This window comes from Rhagoletis zephyria, unplaced genomic scaffold, assembly GCF_001687245.7.
Source record: "Rhagoletis zephyria isolate East Lansing unplaced genomic scaffold, Rhagoletis_zephyria_1.1 Rzeph_scaffold_00182, whole genome shotgun sequence".
NCBI lineage: Eukaryota > Metazoa > Arthropoda > Insecta > Diptera > Tephritidae > Rhagoletis > Rhagoletis zephyria.
The window spans coordinates 328053-345919 of NW_016157266.1; the positions used below are offsets into that span (position 1 = coordinate 328053).

At 32.8% G+C, this 17867-nt stretch overlaps 1 protein-coding gene across 1 annotated transcript in view; it reads right to left on the minus strand.

Moving 5' to 3' along the window:
* LOC108357919 (centaurin-gamma-1A-like) overlaps positions 1-17867 on the minus strand; it is a 100589-nt gene that overhangs the window by 51687 nt on the left and 31035 nt on the right. The window contains 1 exon segment of the mRNA XM_017609002.1: positions 106-338. Within this exon segment, the coding sequence (XP_017464491.1) occupies positions 106-338 (233 nt within the window).

Sequence of the window (17867 nt, forward strand, 5' to 3'; positions counted from 1 at the left end):
AAAAAAAAAATAATTTCAAAGCCTTCTAGTTTGTTTCTGGTAGTAATTTCTAAGTGTCGCAGTTTTGGTGTGTTCACCCTTTAATGAAATCAATTTAAAACTTACCTGCATTTCTGGCGGTCCACCTTCATCACGTATCAATAATAAATAACTTTGGCCATCTATGAATACCTCCTTCTTAAAGCGACCGCCCTCAGGCGACTCCTCTTGCATATAGGAACCAGTTAAATAACGATGCACTAAAGCTGATTTGCCAGAGTTCAGTGAACCGACAATGCCCAAACGCAAATCGGGTACTGAACGTGAGATCGTCCATTCTTGACTGTTGACAAAGGAGTCTGGAAAAAAGTTGAAAAAAATAAACAAAGAAAATTTAAGAAAGTTAAACAAGATTTATTCTGGCAAGTAAGTACATACATACATATGTATGAGTAGTATAGTATATGAAATTTTTAATGTAGTGTTGATGATATCTTAGTACATATGCATATACGCAAAAAAATTTTTGATAATTTTTTAAAATCTCACATACCAACGCGTTTCGGGGGAAATTAGTGACCAAACCCATTTTTGGTAGTTTCATATTTACATGTTTTGTGATTTTACGATTTTACAGCGAAATTGTGTCTAAGATAATTTAAGAATTTATTTAAATTACCAAAAATGTTGGCCAATTAGTATGCAATGCATAGCCAAATGCCACTCTATGCATACCATGAGTATTTTTCAATAACTGATTGGACATGCTGATTTTGTGTGCGCTGCATGCCAACAAAAATATATGATTGCTGACAATCGTGCATGTCAATAGGCAAAAAAAAAACTAGCAAACCGAAAAGTTACCGCACAATAAAGTCAGTAATCTTATGGACATTTAATTGGCAGCATAAAGTTTTTTCTAATAAATTTATTACAACAACTTCAACATAAATAACTATAATATTTCAGTTGCGCATGAGAGTTGTCACATAAGTAATTCGCACACTTTATGACAGCCGTCGGCAATGACATTTTGACATTGCTTTAGATAAGCGACAATTGGTGTGAAAAAAAGAATATATGCAAAATGGAGTAAAATATTAACAAATTAATTATTTATAACAAGTGTGTGAACAAATGTAGGGTCACATGTGTTTAGAATGACTTTTTCCGGAGAAATACTTAGACATCTTTTAGTCGTTTAGATGTCTAAAAATTTAGTATTCTAGGAAGTCCAAATGTTATAAAGTTTCAAGCGTGCACAAAAAAAAAAAACGAAAATTTTTTGATATATTACTTCCGCCTTCTAAATGTCATATGCGTAGCGCACGAAAAAAGTACATGAATTAGAGAGAAAAACTAAAAAAAAACAAATCACAATTGTCAACCGGCTACCATCATATGGCATTGTCGGCCATAAGTTTATCCGTTTAGTGTGTAGTACAAGCACCAGGCAGCAGCTAGTTTTCAGCTCAGTGTTCCTTTTTTTATTTACAAAGTTTTATGACAATGCAGATCATCCGACTATAGGCAGAATACTGGAGAAGATATGCTGGTTTCACGCCCTTTACTCTCTAACATATTGCAGTTGTGGCGGAACTTGTTTTCGACTTACTTTAGACTACTAGATACGCGTATTACATGCCGTTTCTATTCCTCAGGCTACTACTATTTTTTCTCACAAACGTACATGTATTTACACGCAATTAGCAGCAGTGGGATTTTGTTTTGTTTTGTAAGGCTTATTCGTAGTACTACAATGTTACCGGCTCGACACTTACACAAACCTATGAATGAGTGACATACATGTTTATGTATGTATGTACGTACATATGTATGTATTCATAACAGGCAAATGTAGAAAATTGCTATTCTGAGATTCTTAGATGATAGCCCTCGTGTACGCTCCAGCCTCCTTTTCTAACAAAGCTCCTCCTCACAGCGCTTCATTATTAGCTGCTCTTTCCAGACGTTATTGTATGTCCTTGCCTTTACTTGTCGTGTCGTAAATTCCCGCATGTGCTCGTAAATATGTATATGAATGTGTACTAGGGTGGTCCAAAAATACATGGGGAGAAAGTTAGGTCGGAAATTCAATGCTCTTACCCACTAGGATTGTTCAGTATCGAAATGTTTTTATTTTGAAATAAACAAATATTTAGAGGTCGCTCAAAGCACTCAAAGTTTCCCATGTAATTTACTTGGGAAGATATTTTTCAAAAAGTGCAATGCAGGACCCTTTTGAAGTTTTTAGGGGTCCTATAAAAATAGTTAATAATAGAAACAGTTGGGTATAGTTATTGGAAGTCTCCTGGAGAGAAACGAAGTTTTCCGATCGAAAAATATTGATTTCAAGAATTCTATACCATTTCTACGAAAACTTGTTTTTTCCAGAGACATAACTATTGTAAATGAAAATAATAAAAGTCAATCAATAATCATTATATTAAGATAAATATTTTTTGAGTCATCTATTCTATTATTATTCAAGGACTTATAATTATTATTCAAGGACTTATATTAGTCCTTTCATAATAATTATCATTGAGATAAACATTTTTAAGTCTTCAAAGACTTTTACTTTAAGATTTATATTATAAAAGTATTTTCATAATAATTATGAGCGCGAAAAAAATTTTTTAAAGCCTTAAAATACAGGACTTGTCCAGGAGCATTTCAGGATTAGTCCAGTTGGGGGCTAGGTGGGGACCAGTTCAGAACTAGTGGGGAGTGGTTTGGGACAAGTTGGAGCTTGGTTTGGGACCCGTTCGGGACTATATACACATTTTTTTCGCACTCATAATTATTATCAAAAGGCTTTTATAATATAAGTCTCAAAATAAACGTTTTTGAAGACTTAAAAATATTTGCCACAATGATAATTATTATGACAAGACTTTTATAATATAAGCCTCAAAATAAAAGTCTTTGAAGACTTAAAAATACTTATCTCGCTGCTAACTATTATGCAGACTTCTATTATATAAGTCGTCAAATAATAGTTATCGATGACTTAAAAAAATTCGATCACACAAAATTACTCTCAAAAGACTTACGACTTACTTGAATGACTTTTTTAGTACTCCACCATGAAATAATTATTATTGTGGGTCTCTGGTTTTTTCCCATATAAAATACAAGGAGAACTTTGAGCGCTTTGAGCGACCTATTTAAATATTTTTTGATTTGAAAATTAAAAAAACAGGGAAATAATTGTGTTGGCTATAGTACAATCCTAGTGGGTGAGCGCATTAAAATTCCCCACTTCATTTTTTTTGGACCACCCTAATGTCTACGCGCATTCTGAAAATATCATATACGCAGTTTGTACTCACGTCCATCATGCCTTTGATTGACAGCTCGATGTCCTGACAGTCAGGCAGTCATCCAGTTACTCATATCAAGGCACACTACATTATCCTCACACACTCTGCCTTGCACAAAAAGCCAGTTAGCCTGCTTGAGGGGCAACAACTGTCTGGTCTTCTCAGTTTCTGTTGTCACTGTCAACAATTGTTTGATTTCTGGCTGGACACTTTTGTGATTTAAATGCATTGCTACAGTTTAAATTTTTCGGCAAATTTGCAACTTTCAGTTCGCCTTTTGTGGTGCTTTGACTTGCACGGTTTGCTCTTGTCGAGTTACTTAAAAGACAATAAATTTTGTACTTTTTCCTGCAAAAAAGTAAAACGAAAAAAAGCGCAATTTCACACAATTGTTGCTTCCAGTTTTTGCCTTTTGATTTTTCTTTACTGATTTTTTGAAAAGAAATTTTTTTGCAACAGTTGCCATTCGTCACTATGCGACATTTCGAGAAGCGTAACAAATTCGCAAGTGTGTCAGCAGCTGCTTGATGTTGTCAAGCCATACGTCACATGTCACCATCTTGTCATTATTCCATATATGTATAAATATATTTATATATATGCGTATGTGTACAGTGAGCTCCTAAAGGAGGCGTACTCTGGCTTATAGCGTCATAAAATATTTACCTTTAAAGGGATGGGTGTAGTATGTATTGTCATTTTATTCAAAAGAAATAGGCCTATTTTCTTAAAAGAACGAGCAAAAAAAATTTTAAACTAAAAACTTTAATAATGTGGACAAATAGCGCATCGTCTTGCCGGTAATGGTTCTATTAGAAAATTGGGCTCGAATCGTAACATCCGTTCACGGATCGAAAAACATACGAAGGAAAATTACGTGATACGTCAGTCGCATAAGCGGAATGGTATAAAGAGTACGTTCACGTATGTCATAATCCGAAAAGTGTGTTTTTACGTGACGAGTATTACGATATCGTATGTGACGATTCGAGTCCTAGTCTTGTTCCATGGCAAATCTTGATAATTTAAGGTAGCTACTTCTTACAGCTTATCTATTCAATGGGCATATCTATGATTGTGTTTGACGTATGTAAAGGTTTTTTGCCTGGAGGATGTTGAGACATCACACTGATCATATTTTGTGTCTTAGTCAGGTCAGAGTTTGAAGTATTTCAACTTTTGAATAGTCGAGAGTTGTATCCTCAATCACCTTCATAGAATGTGTACCGCAGTGTTTCCAGTAACTGGGTTAATAAAATCCCGTCTAAATACATCCTAAATCCCGTTTTATACTAAAGATATAACAGAAATCCCGCTTTGATTTTTTTTTCGAAACTCTACAGCTCTGAGGCATTTTATGGTATAATCTTGGTCAATGATAGGTTTTCTTCAGAATTGAATGCTCTCAAAAAGTGTCCATTGCAGCGTAATCCGTACTCCCATCAGCGAGGTAGTACGGGTCATTAATCCCAATTTTTCATGAAATTCTTGTGCATACAGTTTCCTACAAAAAAATTCTATGAAACCAAATCGCTAACATCGATATTTCTTTAGATATTGGACTTTGCAGTTGATCAACAATTTCTATAATTTAGCCCAATACTCCGTGAAAATTCCACACTACCTCAACTTCAAGGCCCAATATCTCAAGAAATATCAATGCTGGCGATTTGGTGTTCTAAAAGTGTTTTGTAGGAATATGAATGTACTACAAGTTTGTCGTTTACATTTTTTCTGCAGCTCTTATTATTTACGAGGTAGGTGGGAAAAAAACGAGAATTTCATAAAAAAAATTGGGTTTTGTTCGCCGCATTGGACACTTTTGTAGAGCATTCAATTCTGCAGAAAACCCATCATTGACCAAAATTATACCATAAAATGCTTCCGAGCTGTAGAGTTTTGGAAAAAAAAATCAAAGTTTACGTGTATTTTATATCGGAAATCTTTGCACGCCTTGGGCGAGGACTTAATGTTAATATTAAGGGTTAAAGTTTTCAGGGAGTTTTTTTAATGTGCTTTTCAAAAAATTTCGGGGTAGGAGTGAAAAAAAACAATAGTCGCCAAAAAAGCACCCTAATGTACATAGATATGCAATATACATACATAGGATTTATATACATTAGGGCGGGTCAGTATTTTTTGACTATGCGCGTATAGCTTAAGAGGATTCTACTTGTAATTCGACGCAACTTTGTCGAAGAAACCATCGGTCTAAAATCAATTAGGAGTTTGCCATATTGCGAAAATAGGCGTAGAAGAAAATGTGGAAATGTTTACTGTTGTGCACTCTGGTGGTAGTTTTAAGAAAAAGATAAGTGCAGAAATGGATTCCTCATACCAAATAACCCCTACAGCATGTTTTTGTGCAAAATTTAAGCAATTCTTTACAACACTTCAGCGAAGTGCTAAGAAACCTATTTTCACAATTTGGCACATTCCAAACGGATTTTAGAGCCATGGTTCCTTCGGAAAAGTTGCTTAGAATTACACGTATGTATGTATGTGCAATATGCGCATAGTCGAAAAAATATCCTATACAAATTTACCCGCTATTATACACGTACATATTTTACACAAACAGCATTTTCATTCGTTTTCGCGTTGATCAGATGGCTGACATTCCATTGGCTAATCTTAGTTTAAACCAGCCAGCTCAGGCGTTTAAACTATGTTTGAACCACAGCCGTGCACAGAAAAACTGACCCTAAGTCGCACAATTAGTATGGTCTACAAAAAATCCCGTTTTTCGACCGAAAATCCCATTCGCCCTTTTTAGTCATAAAATCTCGAAAAAAGGGCGAAATCCCGCAAACTGGCAACACTGGTGTACCGTTGGTCTTAAGAGGTCCTCCAGCAAACTCTTAATTACTGATTGGTGGTTGATTATATGTAAGTACTGTAAAGCTGTGCGAGGTCTTAGGCAGTGCCTAGCCCTATTTGGTTATCAATTTACTAGGAGAGATATAAACCTTTAAAGTAGGCCTGGTTAAATAACCGGTCACCTTTAGAATCAACAATTCGTCTTCGGTTCTTCTTTTCATATAAACAATCTTCTAGTTTATTTGGGTGATTTTTTTTTATCTGTGCTGGAAGAAAAAAGTCCTATCTTGCTAAGTATGTATATCCGCATTGACTGTCAGAGAAAAAGTTTCAAAAGAATTTTTTTTGGCGAAAACTCTTCAGACGACCGCTGTGTTATGTCAGAGCTTGTGTAGTTCTTATACTACCCACAAAAGGTAGCAGCTGTCAGTGTCAATGTTCCACGCATGCGGGCGCTAAGAAATCGATTATTTTAATTATAGAAAATCAATTTGCAACAAATGACAGGCAGTCAAATGCTAACCACAACAGAAAATAATAGATAAAAATGTTATTCAAGTCATTAATCCATTCAAAAAAGCTATATATTTATATAAAGACAAGCGTGTGCCAGTTTAACAAAAGCGCTTATGGTGTGCGCAGGCGTACATGCGAGCTTGTTTGCCCATAAAAGGGCTGCAAGCGTGCGAGTCAGTTTCTGTGTTGTTGCCTAGTCAATGTTCAATCAGCGCTGTGGAGCTGGGAGCAAGGCGCCCCAAAAGACCTGCTGCATGTGCTATTAGTCAAAAGTGGACGGTGGCGCATGCGCATTGAATAGCTTAATTGCCCGCTCGTAATCTGCGAGCGGGTGCATTAGCGTACGATCGCTTACCTTGAATGGGAAAATTTCGTGAAGTTGTCAATGTCATCGCTACCAAATGATGCACACAGCCAGTCACTAGTTTATTGACATGCAACTGTGGCAATTGCAATGGCAGACAATTTCAGTGGCAGCGCAACATCAACAACAACTGAATAATGATGCACAGCAGCAATGTGATCGTATATGTTTTGTGAACGCTGTATTAAATCTGTTGTGCAATACTCAAGCTGAGTAGGTTGAACTGGTTAATTTGCCATGAGTTTTGGACAATTTTTTTTTTCATATGGAAAATTTTGGGTTTGCTTAAAAAATACTTGATTTGACTAGTGGCAAATTGCTCAGAACTTTCGTTGCAACCATACTGCAAGGTAATTGAGAAGAAACCTCTCTCACTCACTCGATACAAGTAAGCACTTTACGAGTCCATGCCAAGCAGACTTCATGCCGTAGTAAAAGTCAGGGGAGGATTAATAAAATATTAATTCAGTTAAATTTTAATAAATAAAAGATATACATTTTTATGTTTGAAAAACTTTTATGTTAATTTAATATTAAAGAAAATAAAAAAAGTGATTTTAATAAAAAAACTAAATTAATGTTTTGACATTTATGTATGTATGCATCTGTTTTGATAGAAATATCTATGACGATCATTTACTTAGATCTAGTAACTGTTAACTAAAGAAATATCAATAAACCAGTTCTGAAAATATCGATAAAAGTATGTCGATAAAGATCGATTCAAATGTATATGAAATTATCGATAGATAAACGGCAAAAGGATACGTGTATATCGATAATTTTACATCGTTACTAGTCCGGAGAAATATTGCAATAACGAATAACACTTAGAAAAAATCGGTATACTTTTACAACCTTCGGTAAAAGATAAACGTCGATAAATGGTATACTTTAATAATCTTCGGTAAAGGATAAAAGTCGATAAATGGATACAAATGCGATAGATATGCGCATCGATAAATTGATAGAAAACCGCCACGCTAAATAAAATTTCTCAATTATTTAAAATGTTTACCACCCTAATGTGAATTCAACACATGCATACACACACCCATACTCGTGTGTGAAAAACTGCACTTTTCACTTCAGTGAATACTCGCTCAATTTCCCCTCAAAACGGATCCTTCAAACTATTTTGAGCAGAGACCTAGGATAATAATTATTTCATGGTGGAGTTTAATAAAAGTCACCCAAATTTTCGTAAGAATTATAAAAGTCTTTTCATAATAATTATGTGTGTAAACATTTTTTTAAGTCATCGATAACTATGATTTGAAGACTTATATAATAGAAGTCTTTTCATAATAATTATCAGCGAGATAAATATTTTTAAGTCTTCAAAGACTGTTATTTTGAGACTTATATTATAAAAGCTTGTCATAATAATTATCATTGAGATAAATATTCTTAAGTCTTCAAGGACTTTAAATTTGAGACTTATATTATAAAAGTCTTTTGATAATTCATATTGCATTAAATCTTGGCCTCTTATTTGCTTGTCTTTTCGAATAAAAAAAAATTTTTCATTAAAGCTTCCTTCCCCATAAATGCCACGGTTTTTCAAATATCGTTAATAAACCGAAAAAATATTGCCATAAACAAATAATAAAATAAAACAAATTTTTCAAATAATCTTCTGAATAAAATTGAGAAAATATTTCTGCCACTTTTCATTGACGGTAATTTTTGTGCCGAGTACATGAGAAAAGCTCTGCTCCGCCTCGTTCAGTGTGAACACCCGAGGTTCGTCTTTATGCGCTCGGCACCGCTTTCTGTGTGAACGACAAGAAATACCACCTAAAACATCTAAAATCGATTTAATTCCCGAGAGGAAGCACTAAAATTGCTAAAAACTTTTTGCCACTCTACTCTCCAAAAATACCAACTCGGCAAACATACATATTTAGCTCATAAAAACCCCTTTTATTTCCATGAAGAAAAATTGGGCTGCCACCATGGCACAAAAGGAGATCATCACCAAAACAAATTAGCCAGCTCTCTCTACATTAAACCGAAATAAAAACAGATGCTAACAAAGAAAATATGAAATAAATGATGGTATTTCAAGCTCTTCACACACGTCAGGGTTAATAACGAGCGATCAATTTCATAAGCCTGCCACTTAAGAAAATATTAGAAAAATCAGCGAGGCATACAAAAAAACGACAAACAGAAAAACTGAAGAGAGGAAACATTAGCAATGGAAATATTTCTATAGAAAAAACGGTCAATTCGATTGTTATGTAAATTATTAAGGGGAGTGATCTGCATAAGAATGCAAAAAGGCTGCCTCTTAAAATAACACAAGACGAACATCGCATGGACAATAGCTGACCAGAAGAAGTAAGGGCAAATTTGTTTCTACGCTAGTTGCTATGAAAGGAAGCACAAGTAAGGAAGGAAGGAAGTAAGGAAGGAAGTAAGGAAGGATACATGACAAGTTAAGGCAACGATTATGTGAAGTGAGAGGGTTAATCTTGCAGGGCAACACATTACATGTAGACAAGTTTTTGGTAACTGGATACCGACAGCTACACGTGAAAATTGCTGTATTATGAGTTGTTAAAAGATCGTAAAAAAAATAAAATAAAAAATCATAAAATATACTTAAACATTAATGAAAAAATCACTGCAAAGCAATGAGACAACAACACATACAAGTAATTTATGTATGAAGGCTACTCCAGAAAACAGGAGGCGGTCAGTAGAGACCACAAGGCGTTGTTCATGTAAACAAAGGCAGCGTGGAAGGGTAAAGGGGAGGGCAGTGGAACCGAAAGTATCTACGCTTACATGAGTTAAATGTATATATATATATGTATAAGAAGACATGTGTATGTTAAAATAAATACTCGTTGCTAAGCGTGCAAGTTGGAAGTAAAAAAGGAGAAATATCGTTGTGCATGCAAAAGGTGGTTTGTAGGCAAAAGCGTATGTATGTACATTAGACTGCACCACCAAAAAAAGTTGCGGGTTTTCCACCGGGATAACGAAATTTGTTATATTTAAAAACGTCCACAAAATATTTCGGAAAAATATTAATATTTACTTGAGCTGGACCGATTGGAAAATACCTTCAATAATAAAGTTTTTTTATGAATAAAAATAGTTTCACTCAAGAACTTTTTGAAAAAAATCACCTCAGCTGACAAAACAGATTAAGCTTAAAAAATCTGCATAAAAATATTTAATCATCTTTTCAACGGCATCGTAATAATGAGATTTTTGATGCTGTTTTTTCACTTTTTTCAAAGATTGATTTACGAAAAAATTGCATAACTGGGCCAAAACTATTCTGATTAGACTTATGGGGTCTCAGTAGAAAGGTATCTTTCCCACTCTTTCTTATTTCTGTACAAAAAAAAAGTCATTCATGTCCCAGTTTTTTATTTTATTTTTTTTTCAAATACCAATGACGCTCGTTCATTCTACCTTTCTCTTTATCCTTTGAATGAGTTTATTAGCAAATAAATAAAAAGGGAGAGATAATACCTTTTGAATGATACATCACAGTCTAAATCGGAATAGTTTAGTTTCAGTTATTCAGGTTTTTCTTAAACCAATCTTTAAAAAAGTTAAAAACAGCATCAAAATTCTCATTATTACGATTCCGTTGAATTTTTTTTTAATTTTTCTTTTTTTTTAATGATTTTAAGCTTAAACCATTTTGTCATTTAAGATCTATTTTTATTTATAAAAAACACCATTTTTGGAGGTATTCTCAAATTGGTCCAGCTCTCGTAAATCTTAATATTTTTCCCAAATATTTTGGTGGACGTCTTAAAATATAATAGTTTGATAATTCCAATGAAACACAGTACCGTGTTTTTTTTTTTTGGGAGGGATTGATGCAGTCTAATGTACATCATATATATGTATGACATAAAAAGGTCAGCTCAGAGATATGATATGCCCAAAACCCGCTCATTATTATTGTTGATATTCCCGATATAGCTACGGTGACCATTCGTTCTGTTTTTTGCAGGACCGTACTGTTTTTCAAAGGTCGGTCCTGCGTAGTTTTTCAAACCTGAAAAAACCTGAAAATGTATGATTTTTCCAGGTGTCCTGTTTCCCGATTATGTATATATCGGACAAAGGATGGATTTTTTAAAAAAAAGTGTTTTTTGGTACTTTTCGTAGCTTTTCTTCAATATCTCATGACAATCTCCAATCAAAGTAAGCGATACGCTCGAAGGGTATTGATGTGCCTCTTACCAAAATATATAACTTGTGGCGACTTCAATGAAAATTATTAGTGCTACAGGCGACCATTTGCATTTTGTCGTCAAAGTCGAAAAAAGTGAGATTTTCAATCAGATACACAGTTTTATTCGATAATTTTTTTCATTAGTTTAAAAATTCGATAAAGAAGATATATAATTACAGTAAATTTTGAGCCAAAGATAATGAAACTCGGATTAGAAATGTAGATGCTATGCAGCGCAATCTGCACAAATTATATATTTTTGTAAAGGGCACATAAATACCATTGTAAGTCGTCTGTTTACGTCGATTCATGACGTCGATTTTTGATAAATAACTGCGAAAAGTACCAAAAAACAAAAAAACTGGTATTGTTTTCGTTTTGAACGACTCAAAATTTGCCTATAAAATAATCTTTTAAAGATTTTCACTTTTCGTGAAAGCTTTTGTTATTATAATATGTTTTACTACACTTTTATAAATATTCATGTAAAAAAAGATTATATCGATGAAGAAAACGTGATTCATTTTCAAAGCTTAAAATGTATTAAGAATTTTGAATCATAAATACTCTTTTGATATTATTATACTACGTAAATATATGTAGGCATATTTTTGAAAAATTGTCCTTCATTTTGAATGAATATTTATGGTCACCGTAGATATAGCGGTAGTGTACTTGAGTGTTGGTTGTATATTTTTGTTGTCATTTTGTGCATTGTTTGGTAGCCTTGAAATGCTTTTCTTGTCGCAAAAGCTTGTGAATGTAGCGTTAATGTATATTTGAAGATGCTACTTTGATTTTTCTACAACACTGGCGAATCGCTTTAGTTGCTTGGCGCCCGTGAACAAGTATAACCAGTTAACTCACTAAGCGGCATGAAATTAAATACTATAATATATGTGAAAAAGAAAATGTGTCTGCATTTGGAGTGAATTTCATGCATTGCGCTGAAGGGATTTATTAAGATTTTTTGTATGTTTCGTTTTCGAATCGAGAGCAATTTGCAAAAAGTTCTGCGAAATTTGCTTAGAGCGAAATAAAAAGACGAAATAAGAGCAGATTTGCCGCTAAATTAGTACAGCTCGGTTCCATTTATATGCAAATTTTAATTGATATTTTTGGCGTCTTTTGTTGCTTGTGAATGTTGTTTGAAATTGAAATTTTAGTTGGTTGATATATAAATAAAAAACAAATGATACTTGGCGAAGCGAAATGAGTATCTCCGGTATTATGAAAGGCTTTTACGAGTATGTGTACATAACTGTCCGAAATTCTAAAAAAGAGGCACGTTAGAAATTTTGAAAAATTTTCGATATTAAAGAAAATTAAATTTAGTATCAGCGTTAGAATTTCACTACGATCGCAGTAGATTTGCTACGATTTTTGACGAAATTTAAAAATTTACTACGCTACTCCGCTTCACCCACGATCTACTTCTACTTTTATTTCCAAATAATAAAGGACACTTATTGCAATATCTGAACTCTTGCATCTATTTTCCATTACTTTTTAATTAAAATACCGTCTATTCTCTAACAAAAACCATATAAAAAGTTTCAAACTTTGTAAAAATATCAACCAATTTTCATAAAATTTTTTTTGAGTATGTCGTTTTGAAGCCGATTCATTTTTAGCATAAAGTACAAGTTTGGAGTAGCTTGCTTTTGATTTTTTTTTTATTGGCGCTCCTCCGCATTTTTTTTATATAAAGCAGGCTCGCATTTTTTTACATACCAGGATATTTTTAAGGAATGAAATTTTTATGAAATAAAATTTTTTTTTTAATTTTCTAAAAAGTTTGAAACTTGTGTTTATGTGTAATCGGGGAAAAAGCATTGTCCGTATTCATGTGCATGTGAGTGTATGTACATTAGGGTGGTCCAGAAATTCATGTGAAAAAAGTAAAGTCCGTATTTTAGTGCTCTCATCCCTTGGGTTTGTTATACATAAAAAAAAACTATACCACATTTTTTCCATGTAATTTGTATGGGGAAAAAACAACGTTTCGTAGAAATGGTATAGAATTCTTGAAAATCAATATTTTCCGATCGGAAAACTTTGTTTCTCTTCAGGTGACTTCCGGTAATAATATCCAAGCGTTTAGTTTACTATTTTTTAAAACTAATATTTTTTTTGGGTCCCCCTTAACATTTTTGGGGTTTTTGGGGCCTTATAAAAAAAATTAATATTAAAAAAAGGTTAAATAAACAATTGGGTAATATATATATATATATTTATATTTTTTTATATAGACCCATTCTAAGGAGTGTCAGCATTAAAATTCAGATTTAACTTATTTTGAACCAACCTAATGTACATATATGCATGATAAAATTATGTAAAGCAAACTACTTTACGAAACTGTCAACATTGAAACGTGCATCGAATGAAATATCAAACAACCAATTTGCAACAGATACATTGCACAGAAAAAATCTAAAAAAAAAACGACCAAAGCAGAAAAAGTAAACGGAGCTGTGAAACAAGATTAGAGAAACCCAATCGGTACGCAAATCAAAGGGCAACAATTAAACACTTTTGCTATGTACGTTTTAAAGTATGACAATTTTTATTAATTGCGCTCGAAATGCGCATAATTGCTATAAGATGTAGGAAAAAAACAACAAACAAAACCTTCCTACTGGGATTAACTTCTGACAGTTGACAAATGAAATGTCAAACCGAACTAAAGGTTATCAGCGAGCTGAAAACTTAAGCCACTTTCCCCTTGCATAATTACTTACTTATACGCTTACTTAAAGAAAATGCGAGACAATTTGTTTTCAAGCAAGAAGACGGGCTTGGTTGGTGGCATAAGGGTCAGGTACGTATGTAGTATGTAGATTCAGCGCTAAAATATCAAATTGACAGATGAGAAAACCAGAAGTCAAATATAATCTAAGTAGTGAGAGTAGCAAAATATGAACATGCCAGTTGAAAAAAAAAGTTATTAATGATCTGTGCATGTAAATAAAAAAAATATAAGAAATACAAGAATACAGTGACATGCAAGCGAATGGTGTGCTGAGTTTCAGATAGATACTCATGTACATAGCTGTATACATATGCACATATTTATGCCGTGTTATGCAAATTTCACGTTACGTAACTAGTTCACTGTAAAAGTAGCGATAAACAAAAGAAAGACTAGCGAGACTGAGGTTGACAAGCTTGTTGTGAAATTTCTGAAATTAAAGAACAAAAGCGCGAAAGTGAATGGTGTGCAGCAGACAAGAAAGTGAAAGAATGGGTGCCAGTAAAGGTTACATAAGGAGGTTACAAAATGTGAAAATAGGAAATAGAAAAAAATAAATAAAAAGAAAAATAGTAGAGTCGACAAGCGGAACAAGGAAATGTGTTTTTTTTCTCAAACGCGCTAGATTTTCTATTTTACCTGTATGTAAATAAAAAAAAAACTGGTTTTCGGTTAAGTTTGTGTGCACTGGTTTATTATTCTTGGGTGGCCCAGCTTTGAAAGGAAGGGTCAAGGAGGCTTCAAATATGTTGTATACGTGAACAAAGGTGACTTGAGTAAACAAATACAAAAGCTAAAATTTGTATAAATAGCAAACAAAAGTGTATTAGAAAAGTATTCGTAGCGACACATGAACACACTCAACAACACATATAAAAACGTAAATGACAGTCGAGTTAATTAGACTGACAATATGCGCTGTTGATTTGACTCAAGATCAAATTAATTATGTAGTTTTAACCGTTTGTTAAGATTTTGTATAAAAATACTGAAAATTGTATTGTGTATTGAATATGTAGAACTATAGGTGATTTCCACCAAGCTTTAAACTGCAGTTAATGCTTATTGAAAAAATTAATTAATTTTTTTATACTATAATCGATATTTTCATGGATATCGATATCAATAAATTTAGTAGTTATTTATCGGTTAATTAAAAATAATGTTATCGATAACGATATATGTAGATATATATCGATTTTTGTAATTATCGTTATATTTATTGAGATCTGTATCTCATTTTTTATTTAATCCCACTCGTATGACATAATTTTCCTGAAGTTAAGGCTGGAATACTATATATGAGCTTAGCTCAAAATTTTTTCTTAAAATATAATGCATGTGTTCCACCGTGCGATGAAAACAAAAACAAATAGATTCAAAACACATGGAAAAATTAATATACTCACAAAACTAGGGAGCAATGAAATTGTGTTTTTTGAATTTTTCAAATTAATGTAGCCATCAGGGCGATTCTGGCTGAGATAGTAAAAAGTCTTTCGTAAGAGAAATGAAAAACCGTTGGCAAGATAGTTCGAAAGACCTTTGTTATTCTAGCACAAGCCTTAGAAAAAAGCTCTCTCTTTCACCACTCCTGGTGAAAAGCTATTGTGAGAGAAAGCATTTGTACATCATTAAATTAAATTTTTTAGATTTTTTTTTACAAATGAGATATATATTTTTTTTAAGTTAACGTAATTTTTAGAAGCTTTTGTTTATGTATTATTTCCAATTTAGTTTAAATTTTCATTTTTTCCTTTAATAGTCTGGTTCTGATGGTTTTAAAAAAATATTTTTTTAATTAAATTTTAAGGAACTTATCTTATTTTTTTGTTGTTTAAATACGTTATTTAAGTTTTTTAGTTAAATTTTCGTTTAATTTTTTAGTTATTATTGCGAAAAGTGGAAAAATATTTGTTTTAAATTTCATTTACTTTTTGGAAATTTATTTTATTTATTTTTTACTTTAATTTGTTATTCTTTTGTAAATTTCCTTTACTTTTAATTTGTAGATTTTGTTGTTTTAGAAAGAAAATTTTCTTTTTGCTTCGTTTAATTTTTAGGATCTTTTTCAATTTATTTAAAATTGTTTTTTTTTCTTTTTTAAATACAAATATTTTTAATTTACTTTAATTCATAAGTATTATTTCCTTCTTTTATGATTTTTTCTTTTTCTAATTTAATTTTCTTTTATTTATTAATTTTTATCGTTTNCCCACAAAAGTAGTTAGCTTTTTTCGAACAAAATACACAGTTAATAGTTAGCACTAGTGTTCGCGTAAACAGACTAAAGTTAGGTATAAGCTAACGTCACTCCCTGCAGGGTATGTATGTATATATGTAGGTACATATGTACACATGTGGGTAGCCAAAGGCAGAGTCAGACAACACTAACCACAGATAATTTTGCACCTATCAGCAGTAAAGCTCAAACACATGAAGTAAGTATGTACTGACAGGCGCCTAGAAAGGCCAATAAAACATAACGATACATGCATGTACATAAGCACGAGTATGTAACGGGTGATTTTTTAAGAGCTTGATACCTTTTTTTTNTGGGTAGCCAAAGGCAGAGTCAGACAACACTAACCACAGATAATTTTGCACCTATCAGCAGTAAAGCTCAAACACATGAAGTAAGTATGTACTGACAGGCGCCTAGAAAGGCCAATAAAACATAACGATACATGCATGTACATAAGCACGAGTATGTATGTAGATAGAACATACACACAAATTGTTCAATATTGTGGGCCTAACTCCTCCTTTATTCTTCTGCAATTCTTGTACTATATGTGGTATTTTTTTACAGCTTCCANACATACACACAAATTGTTCAATATTCTTCTGCAATTCTTGTACTATATGTGGTATTTTTTTACAGCTTCCAAACAATGGGTCACTTGACGCTCAAATAACAAAATGGCATAGTACATACTTAGATACGGCGATAAATTTTGTTTTTTGTATAGTCTCCAATGGCACGTGATATTTGTCACTTATCTCCAACTCCTGCGTACGTTCGTAGGGTACGTATCTATTTCTTGCACATTTCCTCATTTTTGGTATCATGCAATGTTGTTTTTTTTTTTTACTACAATTTGAAAGCGGATATTTTGGGCCTTCTTTTGTTTCATGTCGTTTAATTTTATTTTATGAGTATTTCGGCTTTAAAAGTCCTCTATCGGTCATTGCCGGCTTTTAACTTTTACGACTTTCAATGTAAGGTTTCTGGTTTTTGGATTGCATTGGGCCATAAATGTCATATCAGTTTTTTATTAGAGTGGCAGGTTGGGAGCTATTACATTTGAGCACCTGCTCATGATTCGGTGACCACGCTTATATACATATGTACATGCCTATATACATATATGTACAAGAGACTTCCTAATATTTGAAGCAGTTATGAACGAATATTTTCAGGTTTAGCAATATTATCACACAATACTTTGAAATGAAATATTGTGCTGAAAACGGTTATTGGTAATCGATATTATATTAATTATGATAGCTTCTTAACAACCATGTAATATTTATTTTTTAAAGGAGTATCTATACAGTATTATAATACTACCGAAACCCCTCCTTTTTTAGTAGCTTACAGGCGAAAATTTAGTCATCCACAAGATTTTTCCGAATAGTCAGTATGAATGCAACCTTTCACGATTCAATGATTGCCGGTTTGAGTATAAGCTACAGATTCAATTTATAACGATTCAGTCGAAGATCGGTTAACCGAGAATTCAAAAATTAATTAGTTCTCGAATTTTCAATTTCTGATACATATGACAAAAATGTAAAAATGCTATTCGATTAGTTTTCTTTAGTTGTCCTCCTTAATAAAAATACAGCACAAAAGGGGTTGCCGAGACACAAATTTAATGTCTATGTCTA